The 15,823-nt window shown below is 45.2% G+C and overlaps 1 protein-coding gene across 6 annotated transcripts in view; it reads right to left on the bottom strand.

Annotated features, from left to right (window-relative positions):
- Positions 1-7,345: 7,345 nt before the first annotated feature.
- Positions 7,346-15,823, bottom strand: part of pip5k1ba (phosphatidylinositol-4-phosphate 5-kinase, type I, beta a) — a 224,633-nt gene continuing 216,155 nt past the window's right edge. For 5 of the 6 annotated variants that reach the window (XM_085992127.1, XM_085992146.1, XM_085992157.1 and 2 more), the window contains one exon: positions 7,346-8,567. Coding sequence is in view for 3 of the 6 variants with exons in the window: in XM_085992146.1 (XP_085848272.1) it covers positions 8,546-8,567 (22 nt within the window). In the remaining 3 variants the exon portion in view is untranslated. Of the gene's footprint in view, positions 8,568-8,590; positions 8,660-15,823 lie in introns of those variants that run through there. The other variant, XM_085992136.1, reaches the window with a different exon arrangement.

Raw genomic sequence — 15,823 nt, 5'->3', positions numbered from 1 at the left:
ATTCAAGAAGCATTTGGATGAGCACTTGAAATGCCATAGCATACAAGGCTACGGACCAAATGCTGGAATATGGGATTAGACAGGGCGTGATGGCCGGCGCTAACACGATGGGCCGAAGGGCCTCTATCCGTGCTGTATAACTCTATGAGAGAAAGCTAGCTAGAAATATAAAAACAGATAGTAAGAGTTTCTATAGATATTTTAAAAAAGTTAACAAAGTGAGTGTTGGTCCTATAGAAAGTGAGTCTGGGGAATTAATAATGGAAAATGAGATGGCAGTTGAATTGAACAGGTATTTTGCATCGGTCTTCTCTATAGAGGATACAAGTAACATCCCAGAAATAGCTATAAATCAGGAAATGGGAGGGAGGAACTCAAGAAAATTATAATCACCAGGGAAATGTTACTGAGCAAATTGTTGGAACTGCGGGCTGACAAGTCCCCAGGTCTTGTTGGACTTCATCCTAGGGTCTTAAAAGAAGTGGCTAGTGGGATAGTTGATGCGTTGGCTTTAATTTTTCAAAATTCCCTAGATTTGGGGAAGGTTCCATTAGATTGGAAAATAGCGAATGTAACTCCTTTATTCAAAAAGGGAGATTGAAAGCAGGAAACTACAGGCCAGTTAGCTTAACATCTTCCCTACAAGATGTTAGAAGCTATTATTAAAAAGACGTTATAGCAGGGCACTTAAAGTTCAAAATAATCAGGCAGAGTCAATATGGTTTTGTGAAAGGGTAATTATGTTTAACCAATTTATTGGAGTTCTTTGAGGAATTAACGTGCTGTGGATAAAGGGGAACTGGTGGATGTAAGGTGCCACATCAAAGGTTATTGCGGAAAATAAAAGCTCATGGTGTAGGGGTAACAGATTGGCTAGCTAACAGGAAACAGAGTAGGCATGATGCACTATCAATTGCTACAAAAGACTGGAGCCAGGGGCGGAGTCAGCTGAGGCATGCACAGACAAGTACAACAATACTAACAACAGTGGTTTACCACATTCACCCCTTGTTTAGAATTGAGTCCGGCGGGGTGAAGTGCACTAAAAATTCGTGTACTGAAGTCTATCAGGAGGCCTTGTAAGCCGTCCTGAGCGTCGCAGCAGCGGCGGTGATGGTGCAGCATCCAACGGTGAACCCGGTGTCTCGTTCAGAGGAGGTGTAGCAGGTGGCGGACCCTGGGGCTGCTGCATGCCGTCTACAGGGGTCAGAGCATGGGTAATGGGAGGTAGCGATGGTGGTCTCTCAGAGGCACCCGAAGGTGCGAGGTCTCGTGCGGGGACTGTGTCCTGGGGGTAGGCAGGAGTAGCGGTGGGTGGCGAAGAGGGTGTTTCAGGAGCACCTGCAGGTGCGAGGTCTCGAATGGAGACTGTGTCCTCCCGCCCGTCCGGGTACACCACGTAAGCATACTGCGGGTTAGCGTGGAGGAGGCTCACCCTCTCGACCAGGGGGTCCGCCTTATGGGTCCTCACGTGCTTCCGCAGTAGGACGGGACCTGGAGAAGTCAGCCATGTTGGTAGCGAAATCCCCGACGTGGACTTCCTGGGGAAGGAGAACATTCTCTCGTGAGGAGTGGCATTGGTGGGTGTACAGAGCAGCGACCGAATGGAATGGAGCGCCGCAGGGAGGACCTCCTGCCAGCGGGAGGTCGGAAGGCCCTTAGATTTTAAGTTTAAAAGGACTGCCTTCCAGACTGTCGCATTCTCCCTTTCCACCTGGCCGTTACCCCGGGGGTTGTAGCTGGTGGTCCTGCTTGTAGCAATGCCTCTCGCGAGCAGGTACTGCCGAAGTTCGTCGCTCATAAAAGATGAGCCCCTGTCGCTATGGATATAGCTAGGGAAACCGAACAAGGCGAAGAGGTCATTCAGACATTTAATGACCGTGGTACTGGTCATGTCCGAGCAAGGGATGGCAAACGGGAAACGGGAGTACTCATCAATTATATTGAGGAAGTACACATTGCGGTCAGAGGAGGGGAGGGGCCCTTTAAAATCGATGCTCAGCCGCTCGAAGGGGCGCGTGGCTTTGATCAGGCTCGCTCTGTCTGGCCTATAAAAATGCGGCTTGCACTCGGCACAGATCTGGCAGTTCCTGGTCATGGTCCTGACCTCCTCGATGGAGTAGGGCAGGTTACGGGATTTGATAAAATGGAAGAACCTGGTGACCCCCGGGTGGCAGAGGTCATTGTGGAGGGTCTGTAGCCTATCAACCTGCGCGTTGGCGCACGTACCACGTGATAGGGCATCTGGGGGCTCATTGAGTTTCCCGGGCCGGTACAAGATATCGTAATTGTAGGTGGAGAGTTCGATTCTCCACCTTAAGATCTTGTCATTCTTGATTTTGCCCCGCTGCTTATTATGAAACATAAAAGCCACTGAACGCTGGTCAGTGAGCAGGGTAAATCGTTTTCCGGCCAGGTAATGCCGCCAATGTCGCACGGCTTCCACAATGGCCTGGGCCTCCTTTTCGACAGAGGAGTGTCGAATCTCGGGGCCCTGGAGGGTCCTTGAGAAAAAGGCCACGGGTCTCCCCGCCTGGTTAAGGGTTGCAGCTAGGGCAAAGTCGGATGCGTCGCTCTCCACTTGAAAAGGAAGGGACTCATCCACAGCGTGCATTGTGGCCTTCGCAATGTCTCCTTTTATGAGAGTGAAGGCTGCACAGGCCTCTGCTGTCAGGGGGAAGGAGGCGGACTTGATGAGGGGTCGGGCTTTATCCGCATAGTTGGGCACCCACTGCGCATAGTAAGAGAAAAACCCCAGGCATCTCTTCAGTGCTTTCTGGCAGTGGGGGAGGGGGAGCTCCATAAGGGGGCGCATTCTATCGGGGTCTGGGCCGATGACTCCGTTCTCCACTACGCAGCCAAGAATAGCAAGGCGCGTAGTACGAAACATACATTTGTCTTTGTTGTATGTGAGATTCAGCCGCTGGGCCGTCCGGAGGAATTTCTCTAGATTAACGTCGTGGTCCTGCTGGTCGTGGCCGCAGATGGTGACGTTGTCTAGATATGGGAAAGTGGCCTGGAGCGCGTTCTGGTCAACCATCCGGTCCATCATCCGGTCCATCTCCCGTTGGAAGACAGAAACTCCGTTGGTGACGCCGAAGGGAACTCTGAGAAAGTGATAGAGCCGACCGTCAGCTTCAAAAGCTGTGTACTGGCGGTCCTCAGCCCTGATGGGGAGCTGGTGGTATGCCGACTTCAGATCAATCGTCGAGAACACCCGGTATTGTGCTATCTGATTGACCATGTCAGATATGCGGGGGAGTGGATATGCATCCAGCTGGGTGTAGCGGTTGATCGTCTGGCTGTAGTCAATAACTAGGCGCTGTTTGCCGCCAGCCTTCACCACCACCACTTGTGCTCGCCATGGGCTATTGCTGCTCTCGATAATCCCTTCCTTCAGGAGTCTCGCTACCTCGGATTTAATGAAACCCCTATCCCCGGCACTGTAACGCCTACTTTTGGTAGCGATGGGCTTACAGTCGCGGGTGAGGTTAGCGAACAAGGAGGGGGGGGAGACTTTAAGGGTGGAGAGGCTGCAAATGGCGCGCGGCGGGCGATTTAAAAACTGCTGGCTGCAGACTGTGAGAGGGGGGAGGGGTCCACCATACGCTAAAGTGACACTCTTAAGGTGGCACTGAAAATCCAACCCCAGTAGGACGGCAGCGCAGAGATGGGGCAGGACCAGAAGTTTAAAATTTTTGTATTCAGTACCCCGCACTGAAAGAGTCACCATACAGTAGCCACCGACGTCCGCTGACTGGGCTTTGGAAGCCATAGAGATGCGATGACGCGTCGGCAGGACCGGGAGAGAGTAACTGCGCACCGTGTCGGGGTGTATAAAACTCTCCGTGCTCCCGCTGTCAAAAAGGCAGGTAGTGGCGCAGCCGTTTACCGTAATGTCCATCATGGACCTGGACAGTTGATGCGGGAGAGATTGATCCAGCGTCACGGAAGCCAGCGTATGTTCAAGCGTGTCGATGCGGTCGTCCGATGAGGCGGTGGTGGAGTCCGGGTCCCCCGTAACCAAAGTCGGAGGCGTCCAAGATGGCGGACAAAATGGCGGCGCCCACGGTCCCCACGCGGCTGGGGGAGCCCAAGATGGCGGACAAGATGGCTGCGCCCACGGTTCGCACGCAGCGCTGCTGGCGTTAGCGGTCTTCCCTTTGCAGGCGCTAACGTAGTGACCTTTCTTCCCGCAGCCGGAGCAGGTAGCATTCTTCGCGGGGCAGCGTGCTCTAGGGTGTTTAGCTTGGCCACAAAAATAGCATTTTTGTGCCTTGGACATCGCTGCAGCAGTTGGAGGTGGCGGTCCCATGGCCCAAGATTGCGGCGTCCACGGCGCGGGGCGATGAGGGGAGAAAGCATCCATATTTCTGTGGGCCGCGTCGAGCGAGAGCGCGAGGGACACTGCCTTTGTCAGGTCTATTTCACCCTTCTCCAGCAGCCTCTGCCGGGAGTAGTCAGACCTTAGACCCGCAACGAAAGCGTCTCGTATCAGTCCCTCCGCATGTGCCGCGGCCGATACTTCCTTGCAGTCGCAGCCGCGTCCGAGTACCCGCAGTGCCCGTAGGAAGGCTTCCACCGATTCCCCGGGCTGCTGTCTGCGAGATCTTAAAAGGTGCCTGGCATAGACCGTGTTAACCGGGCGTGCATACTGCCCTTTCAGTAGGTCGATAGCCGCCGCGTAGGTCGTCGCATCTTGGATTAAAGTATAGACTTGGTGGCTCACCTTCGAGGCCAGGATTTTCAGTTTATTTTCATCAAGAGTCACGGTCGAGGCTTCCAGATACGCCTCAAAGCAACGCAGCCATTGTGCGAATTTAGTCGACGAACCCGCTTCTTGGGGGTCTAGGTCCAGGCATGTTGGTCTGAGGGCTCGCAGCAGCGCCTGCTGCTCAGCGTTTTGCGCCATCGGTTGATCAGCATCCGCAGCCAACATTTAACTTTGGTAATAAAATTGATGCACTATCAATTGCTACAAAAGACTGGAGCCAGGGGCGGAGTCAGCTGAGGCATGCACAGACAAGTACAACAATACTAACAACAGTGGTTTACCACAAGGCATAAATGAGTCATTTTCTGGTTGGCAGGATGTAACGAGTGGTGTGCCACAGGGATCAGTGCTGGGGCCTCAACTTTTTACAATTTATATAAATGACTTGGATGAAGGGACCGAAGGTATGGTTGCTAAATTTGCTGATGACACAAAGATAGATAGGAAAGTAAATTGTGAAGAGGACATAAGGAGGCTACAAAGGGATTTAGATAGGTTAAGTGAGTGGGCAAAGATCTGGCAAATGGAGTATAATGTGGGAAAATGTGAAATTGTCCATTTTGGCAGGAAGCATATTATCTAAATGGTGAGATTACAGAGCTCTGAGATGCATAGGGATCTGGGTGTCCTAGTGCATGAATCGCAGAAGGTTACTATGCAGGTACAGTAAGTAATTAAGAAAGCTAATAGAATGTTAGTTTATTGCGAGGGGAATTGAATACAAAAGTAGGGAGGTTATGCTTCAGTTATACAGGGCATTGGTGAGACCACATCTGGAGTACTGTGTAGGTATTGGTCTCCTTATTTAAGGATGTAAATGCGTTGGAAGCAGTTCAGAGAAGGTTTACTAGACTAATACCTGGAATGGGCGGGTTGTCTTATGAGGAAAGGTTGGATAGGAGAGGCTTGTATCCGCTGGAGTTTAGAAGAGTAAGAGGTGACTTGATTGAAACATACAAGATCCTGAGGGGTCTCGACAGGGTGGATGTGGAGAAGATGTTTCCTCTTGTGGGAGAATCTAGAACTAGGGGTCACTGTTTAAAAATAAGGGGTCGCCCATTTAAGACAGAGATGAGGAGAATTTTTTTCTCAGAGGGTCGTCTTTGGAACTCTCTTCCTCAGAGGGCGGTGGAAGCAGAGTCTTTGAATATGTTTAAGGCAGAGGTAGATAGATTCTTGATAAGGGGGTGAAAGGTTATTGGGGTAGGTGGGAATGTGGAGTAATCAGCTCAGCCATGATCTTATTGAATGGCGGAGCAGGCTCGAAGGGCCTACTCCTGCTCCTAATTCGTATATTCTCCCCATGTCTGTCACTGGGCACGTGCTTGATCAACTTCCAACCTCTGGAGACAATATTCTGCCGGGACATCCAGATGTCACCTTGAGAGCAGTCTCCCTTGTCGAATCTCTTGCGGCATGCCCAGGAAGGTCCGGTGGGATCTATAGACCACCATACTTGCGTATTAATGTGTCCGTGCCACCATCTCGGGTACAAGCAGACGTTGGACATCCATTTGGTGAATCCTCTTCAAATTCTCCTAAGCCTCCAGTTTCCTGAGGGCAACAGAAATCCCAAAGCAATGACCATTGTATCAGCATAGACTGTTACGTACGACTGTGAAATACCCTTGACTGATATGTGGCAATGGGGCCAAATAAAACAGTAAGTGGAACTGAAAAAAAGACCAAAATAAAACAATGCTTCAAAAGTCAAACACGGAATGCCCACAAAAATATCCAATGGCAATACAACTTTAAGAGGCACTTTGGCCTAGAAATTCGATGGTGCTGTGCCTGTTATAGGCATAATATGGCACCGAAGGGTCCTATATTGCAGGCGGTGTGAAATATGCTAATTCCACACCACTTGCCCTATTGGTTAGGGCTGCTTAGCAGGCGTCCAGGGCATGTGCCTGAAATGGGCGTTAGGCCCATTACATATGCAAATTGGGGGCCTAACACCCATTTCAGGCCCCTTTGCCAAATTGGTCTGCAAATGGCCAGCAACACGTGACATGCATACTACGATCAGTTTTTTCAGGTGCACAGCCAAACCAGGGACTGGTTGAGGCTGCTACCCAAAAGCAAGTTTAACGCTAAACTTACCTTATTGTGGAATAGGATTGCTCCTCCTGGCTCCACATTAAAACCCACAGCTAGTCCCCCTCCCAATTGCCTCCCCTGGCTGCGCTTGCTTCAATGGTGCAAAGCAGCGCAGTCTCCAAAGACGCAACCTGTCCTCGGATTTCCCCAAGGCTTGCATAATGGCACAGTGGAAGCCTCTTTTCCTCTCATTTTACAGTCGAAGAACCAGCACAGGCATTAAAATCCCGACTTTTTCCACTACAGGCGAAAAGGAGCACAATTACAGGCCCCTAATTGTAGAAGTATAATGGCATATGACATGGCTGTAGAACCTGTTTATAATAGTGTATTGGATTCTCCCTAACTCAGTGAGCAAGGAATGGTTTCTAGGACATCATGTAGTGGGTTAAAGGACACACCCAATTGACACCTAATCATTAGAGGAAAGTAAACATAACAGGTTGCAAATCAGCAAATTTTCTAAAATCAAGTTCAACTTTCTTTTATTAATTCTCTGCTGGTGGTTTCTTTCTAAGTGCTTTCTATTTGATTCAAAACATTGGTCGACAAAACTGGAGTTCAGATTGCCCTAGATGCTGTGCAGTGCTAAACCATGTCCACCAGGGGATGCCAAACATCTCCCCATTTCATAAATTCTCTTCATAAAGAATGGCTGCAGCAAGACATAATAATTTAAATAAAGGTAGAGGCTCAACAATTATGTAACATTCAAATAATCTAAACATGATTGCGTAAAGAAAAATTTACAGGTGATTCTACTTCAGAATGGCAGCAAAACTCAAGACCTATACAATCTACATACATAATATGCAGCATAAATTTTAGCAGGCCATTCGACTTATATTATACATCTAAGAACATAATTTTGACAATTCCTGTACAATACTTCTGTTAAGTGGACATTAATTTATCGGAAGCATCTCTCAAGCAAACTCCTTACAATTTTAAAGATATTTATTTACAGAGACCTTTAAGACCAACCCAGAAAGAGTTCATTAAAATAGACTTTTGTCATTTTTAAAATAGATATCGAGATGAAGTACACACATTTCTGTAAACTTTTTTTTAAACTGACAGGTAAGCAAAACTAGGGTTTCTAGAGTCTGTTAATGTAGTCATGTGCAAACATTGCAATTCAATGCAAGTACAAAGTAGACAATTTTATCCATAGGCTGGTTAAAAGACTGCTCAAGAAATTTAGCAAAATAGAACAGTTAACCTTTACGCTTTAGGCATAAGTGTTTTTGGCATCTGAAAAACACTTTTTTTTTTTTTAAACTGCCAGATACTGAAATGTATGCAATCAAAACTACCAAAAGTAACAAAATAGAAATCTGGTAGAATTTCAGAACCAATAAAAATGACAAATGCTTTTCTGTTGATCAGGTGGGATCACAAAAATGGAAAAAAAATAAACAGCCATATGTACAGCAAGCAATACAGACTTGGTGCTGAAGTGTGAAATGTTCCTTGTGAACCCTGTACTGTTCAATGTCTGTTGACAAAGTCCATGGCATGTACCAGAGTTTATACAATCTGCTGTTTACTAAAACAGGACTCCCCATTTTAATTCTTCATGAGCCGGAGTGTAGAAAGTATCCTTCGTTTCCAGGTGAAGGAATGTTCAAGCTGAATTTATAGTCGTCCTCTGCGCCATCTGTTCAACTAGTTTTTCCAAGTTGATTTACTAGGTAAAAAGAAAAATCTTCTTAGGGTTTGCAAAGGAAGGCAGTTGTATTAAAGATTGTAATGTTGCAATAACCTTCATGGGATGCAGTTCTGTATTAAGTTAAAAAAATACACAATTTAGCATCTTAAAATAATTCATTATAGGACTATACTTTGCAGGTGCCTAGACCAAGAAATGCCAACATAACACTTAAAAAGAGAAGACTGAGGGGTGACCTAGTAGAGGTCTTTAAAATTAGGAAATGTTTTGATAGAGACACACACACACACACACACACACACACAGTGTCCACTTGTGGGGAAGAGCAAAACTAGAGACCATCAATATAAGATAGTCACCAAGAAATCTTTACTCAAACTCACTACCACAGGGAGTGGTTGAGGCGAATAATATAGATGCATTTAAGGGGAAGCTAGATAAGCACATGAGGGAGAAGGTAAGAGTATTATGTTAATAGAGTTAGATGAGAAAGAATGGGAGGAGGCTCGAGTGGAGCATAAACAGCATGGACTGGCTGGATCGAATAGCCTGTTTCTGTGCTGTATATTCTATGTAACATTTATGGAATATGGGTATGATACAAAAGTTTTTTTTTTTTTTTTTTTTTAAATAGGCATTTTTCTTCAAAGCCAAGTTTGATAGGTTAGATTTTTGTAATTTTAATGGAACTGCACACATTTTGGAGCACCCTCATATCTCAAATATGGTGGGTGATGACTGACTAAGGTGAGGCCAAAGCTGGGTGGAAAAGTGCAGCTGCAGTATACCGCTGTGCTACTCTGCTTGGTATCAATTTAAAAGATATTTTATTTATTTGGTAGCTTGCTGTTGGCAGAATTGGATTAGTGGCTCCCTAGCAAACAAATAGTTTTTTTTGCTTGTACAGACCATATGAAAGTTACAGCTCTAAAAAAAAATTAAAATATATTCTATTTTAATACAAAATTAGGGATAAAAATATTCATTTATAGTAAAGTAATTCTCGTCATATGACCGAGGGAAATGACTGCACAATGACAATGAGTATTATGCTTCTTTTACTTATTTCATGTTAAGAACAAAGCAACGGAAGCCAGTGCTTCCAGCCACGACGCCTTGAATTGCAATCTTAACACTGACCAATTCCCTTCTCTTTTTAAAAAAAAAGGAAACAGTTTCAAGGTGAGGCTCACAATCTGAACCTAATAAATGAAACACATTCTTCAATTCATAAAATGTACTTCCTAATTAAATATTGTGAAACTGCAGCGATTTCAGAATGACCTGACTGTACTCTAGCTGAATCTGCTTCTTTGACCACTTCATCAAATTGTCAGTTGCCTTAAAATATCAGTGTCTGGATTTAATCCAAATTTTGCCAAGAATCCCTCTGTACAACATAATTCTGAATAACAAGAACTTTTGCAACCACTACCAGGTTTATTTTGAGTCGGGGGCGTGGAGGGGGATCATTACCTTCTTAAAAATAAATTCACCTCCATCTCGGAGCTCCAACTGCCTGAGCATCCACGACCAAGAGAGTGGGTATCTTCTCTCTGTTCTCTGAAGTAGTTGCCAGGTAGATAAGTTACAGTAGCACAAGGTCGTCTCTCCCTCCCCAATATCCTTTGCTCAGGCCCCTCTCCAAAGCAACGCATCGAGATCAGGTAGTCCGAGGAGTGGAGGCTATTCTGCCATTCTGTGGAACTTCACATTGGTGCTCTAGCATGCTGCAGCAGTTTGATGCCCTAACTACATTATTCTTGGAATAAGTTATCTACGGGCAAACTACATCATTCTTTATCATACATAGCATTATGTAACTTGTAAAGAATGAATGACCAGGAAAATGTGGTACATTGTGCTTAGAGCCTCAACTAATTGAATTGTGAAGTACCTGCCACATTTTGGCAATATGCTCATAATCTTCCCTCATCCTTGTTCACTACTGATGAAATTTGGAATAACAAAGTGCATAGTGCATGTCTTAGCTGAGTACCCACCTCCAGCAACTATTCCCCCTCCCTATGTCTTTGTAGCAACAGGGAGTTTGACCTCAAACTTATGAGCCAAACTGCAGATAGAAACCCTTATCAGGCTGAAGACAACCTTCAAAAGTTTTTCCAAAGGGAAACAAGGGCCAGCATTCAAAAGGTAATTGATTCACGCTGGAATAGATCATAGCAGGGAAAGATTTCAGTTGCTGGGAAGACCACGTATGGAACCCATATCTACTCTCAAGCGTGTGCATATGCAGCAATGTTCCCATGTTTTGGGCATAATGGAAAGACTCAGTCCATTTCACCTGCCTGTTCAATTTAGTTACTGCCACTAATCTACCAACCGAAGGAAGGTCAGACTCCCGTTGTTACCTAGGTTCACTGGAGTTCATTCAGATGTAAAACTGGGGCTGAGGTGATGTGAACGTGGAGTCAGACTCCTCATTTTCCAAGTATTTGACCAGAGACCCAATTTGGAAACTACTTCAAGTGCACCCTTGTTTATGTTAAACCACCAGTTTGGATAGTTCTCTAATATGGTGGTTTATTATGAATGAGGGTGCATTACCTCAAGTTGAAGTAGTTCACTCAAAGCAGAACATCTGCATGTAAACGCACAGCAATACGTGTTACTGAGCCATACATATCTTGGTCTATGCTGCTTCAGCTGACCTGGTGCTGTGATGACCTTCCCATTTCTTAGCAGGTGGTAGTGCTTCCCTTGAGCTGACCCAGAAAGGCAACAGAACCATGAAACGATGTTGAAGAAAAACTTCACATCAGGAACATTGTGTTGCTCTGTGCTGAAGGCACTTCAAAAGGCCTCATTGGCACTCTGGGATGAATTCAAAACCATAGGTAGCATTCTCACCTCTGAGTCAGAAGGCTCTGGGGGTTCAAGTCCCACTCCAGAGACTTGAACACAAAAATCTAGGCTGATATTCCAGTGCAGTACTGAGGGAACACTGCACTATTGGAAGTGCAGTCTTTGGGTTGAGACATTAAACAGAGGTCCCGTCTGGTCTCTTAGGTGGATGTAAAAGATCCCATGGCACTATTTCAAAGAGGAGCCGGGGAGTTAACCCCGGTGTCCTGGCCAATATTTATCCCTCAATCAACATCATAAAAACAGATTATCTGGTCATCATCACATTGTGGTTTGTGGGAGCTTGCTGTGCACAAATTGGCTGCCACGTTTCCTACATTACAAGTGACTACACTTCAAAAGTACTTCATTGGCTGTAAAGCGCTTTGGGACGTTCTGTGGTCGTGAAAGGCGCTGAATGAATCATAGAATGGTTACAGCAGAGAAGGAGGCCATTTGGCCCGTCCCAGCTCTCTGCAAGAGCACTTCAGCTAGTTCCACTCCCCCAAACTTTCCCCGCAGCCCTGCAAATTTTTTCCTTCAGGTACTTATCCAATTAACTTTTGAAAGCCACAATTGAATCTGCCTCCACCACCCTTTCAAGCAGTGCAATCCAGATCCTAACCACTCGCTGCGTAAAAAGGATTTTCCTCATGTCGTCTTTGATTCTTCTGCCAATCACCTTAAATCTGCGTCCTCTGGTTCTCGACCCTTCCGCCAATGGGAACAGTTTCTCTCCATCTACTCTGTTTAGAACCCTCATGATTTTGAGCACCTCTATCAAATCTCCTCTCAACCTTCTTTGCTCAAAGGAGAACAACCCCAGCTTCTCCAGTCTATCCACATAACTGAAGTCCCTCGTCACTGGAGCCATTCTTGTAAATCTTTTTTGCACCCTCGCCAAGGCCCTCACATACTTCCTAAAGTGCGGTTCCCAGAACGGGACACAAATTTGAGGCCGAGCCAGTGTTTTATAAAAGGTTCATCATAACTTCCTTGCTTTTGTACTCTATGCCTCTATTTATGTAGCCCAGGAACCCGTATGCTTTTTTTAACCACTTTCTCAACCTGCCTTGCCACCTTCAACAATTTGTGCACATATACCCCCATGTCTCTCTGTTCCTGCACCCCCTTTAGAATTGTACCCTTTAGTTTATATTGCCTCTCCTCATTCTTACTACCAAAATGTAGCTTTTCTGCATTAAATTTAATATGCCAAATGTCCGCCCATTCCACCAGCCTGTCTATGTCCTCTTGAAGTCTATCACTAACCTCCTCACTGTTCACTATACTTGCAAGTTTTGTCTTATCTGCAAATTTTGAAATTGTGCCCTGTACACCCAAGTCATTAATATACCTCAAGAAAAGCAGTGGTCCTAGTACCGACCCCTGGGGAACACCAATGAGTACCTTCCTCCAGTTCAAAAAACAACCGTTCACCACTACTCGGTTTCCTGTCACATAGCCAATTTCGTATCCATGCTGCCAAGCCTATTATGTGGCACTTTATCAAACGCCTTTTGGAAGTCCATGTACACATCATAACCGCATTGCCCTCATCAACCCTCTGTTACCTCATCAAAAAACTCAGTCAAGTTAGTTAAACACTATTTGTCTTTAACAAATCTGTGCTTGCTTTCCTTAATTAATCCACACTTGTCCAAGTGACTTAACTTTGTCCCCAATTATTGTTTCTAAAAGCTTCCCCACTATCAAGGTTAAACTGACTGGCCTGTAGTTGCTTGGTTTATCCTTACACCCTTTTTTGAACAAGGGTGCAACATTTGCAATCCTCCAGTCGTCTGGCACCACCCCCAAGTCTAAAGAGGATTGGAAGATTATAGCCAGTACCTCTGCAATTTCCACCCTCACCTCCCTCAACATCTTAGGATGAATCCCATCCGGTCCTTTTGAATTATCTACTTTAAGTACAGCCAACCTTTCTAGAACCTCCTTTCTCAATTTCTATCCCATCCAGCATCTCAACTTCCTCCTCTTTTCACTATGACTTTGGCAGCATCTTCTTCCTTGGTGAAGACAGATGCAAATTACTCATTTAGTACCTCAGCCATGCCCTCTGCCCCCATACGTAGGTCTCCTTTTTAGTCTAATAAATGCAAGTCTTTTTAAAAAAAAGTAAAATGACCTCACCAACTTAAATTACAGTACATGGTACTGGATATGCAAGAGGGATTTTTAGTTTTAGAAATGAACAGCATGCTAATACATATTTGTCTGAATTGTTCCCAATTCAGGTCTTTGTACAGTGAAGTGAACTAATGCTGAACTTTTGCTGCTCAGTTTAATTTATTTTAGTCAAATGTGGTGTAAAAGGAGGGGAATCTTAAATGATAGTTTACAGTGATGGTCTAAATTTTCAACTGTTGCATTAGGAGAGTTGTGCTCTTTTGCGAGAGCTACATTATCGGCCAGCCGTTTTCAGCCCGTCTGTGCTGTTCGCCTTGGGCAGGCAGGGAAACATTGCGCATCTGCACGAGAAATGAACCACCCAGGATTAGGAGACTATTAAACAGTCCCGAAAACAGCTGCCTTTTCAGTCCTTGAGCGAACAAGGGCTAGAAATGCCAAAGTGGACTGTTGGCAACTGGTTATACTTTTGAGTTGAAAGTGCAATGATTAGTGATCTCTCCAAAATCATTAACAATCGATATGATTTGGTCACCAGTCTCTAGACTTTCCTTCCCTCACAAATTCCTAACATTTATAGTTCTTGGTTTTAACTTTGCACGCAAAACATTCAACTTTAGAGTATGTCGTCAAAATATTCAGACGCTTGTGACTTCCAAAACTTGAGCATTTCAGGTTGTTGCAACATGGAAATTGGACTAAGACCACTTTCAGTATTCATTTTATGGGTGCTGTGGGTTAGAATTTTAATTTACTTTGCCCTCTTAAAACAGCAGTTATGAAATCACAAACCTAATTTGGTTTTCTTCCTGTATCACTTCTCTGTTAAGGTGAATGGAAAGATTAGTAGTAAAGAAGGAAAACAAAATCTATAATAGGTCGTGGGTTCATGTTCCACTCGAGACTTCAGCACATAATCCAGGCCAACACTCCAGTGCAGTACTGAGGGAGTGCTGCACTGTCGAAGGAGCGGTCTTTCAGATGAGATGTTAAACCGAGGCCCCACCTGCCCTCTCAGGTGGAAGTATTTCGAAGAAGAGCAGGTGAGTTCTCCCCGGTGACCTGGCCAATATTTATCCCTATACAAACATCACTAAATACAGATTATCTGGTTATCACATTGCTGTTTGTGGGATCTTGCTGTGCGCAAGAGTAGCTGTCTCATTTCCTACATCACAGCACAGTGACTACACTTCAAAAGTAATTCATTGAAGGTGAAGCACTTTGGTTGTGAAAGGTGCTATGTAAATGCAAGTTATTTATTTTCTTTTAGCACAGGAGAACATATACCCCCAAGTCTCTCTGGAGTTCTGTTCTGGAGGGAATCGTTAACAGTACGTGCTGAAACATCACTATTTACCAGATCACCAGAGACATTGTAACTACATTTTTATTTTCTACAGGCACTCCCGATAGGCAAACACTGAAATATTAAAATACTCAACAAGGAAATGACCTTGCTGTTGCATGCAAACCTATAAATTGCCCCCATAAACACAACTGCCTAAACAGTCCATCACCACATTTAAAGGCACTTACTTACTGGAAAAAATGTTCCCGTCTCAGGAGAGGAGCTAGCCACTGTGTGCTTTGCTCCTCGTTTCGCATGTGGGTGCTATGCTCCAATGGAGACCCGATTGCTGCAGCACAAATCATACAGCAGATTTGTACACCCAGATTTCTGCAGCTGATAACAGGGGAACCACCATCAGAAAAAGCACCTAAAGAGGATTTGCAAAATGGGGTATTATTGCATCTAGCTTAGCGTGGCTATCCGAGGTAGGATTTGGCACAATTTGCACTGATTTAGACAATTATCCCATTTATACCAGGGGTGGCAGGTTGGAAAATTGTAGCCACTATTTCCTTCACCTACCCAATCCCTGCTGCACATGGACCAGCCCAAAAGGAGACATGAAAAATTCTGCACTCGAACAAGCACTATTCACATTTGCGCGCACACACAATACTTGTGCATGCATAGCTTTGTTTCCTTTTGCCAATTGTAGGTTTGTTCAGCAGGATCTCATGCAGCAGTCAAGTTTTGTAGGTAGGCTCTGATGTGGGAATGTAAACTAGCTACAGGTGCAAAGAAATGGTGGCCTCGTTTCCAAAGATGCAAGATTCAGAAAGGAAGGCTGAATGTCATTACTGAATAGGACTGAACAATTTCAAATCGCAAGTGTGCCCAGATTTATTTGAAGTCATGGCAGAATTCAAAACGTGTGGTACAAAGTGCACTAGTTGCTGTACCTCTTAAA

This window comes from Somniosus microcephalus, chromosome 1, assembly GCF_052327205.1.
Source record: "Somniosus microcephalus isolate GS21.2 chromosome 1, FLI_Smic_1.0, whole genome shotgun sequence".
NCBI lineage: Eukaryota > Metazoa > Chordata > Chondrichthyes > Squaliformes > Somniosidae > Somniosus > Somniosus microcephalus.
Note: the sequence above shows the minus strand (reverse complement) of the source record. Positions and strands in the feature narration are given on the sequence as shown.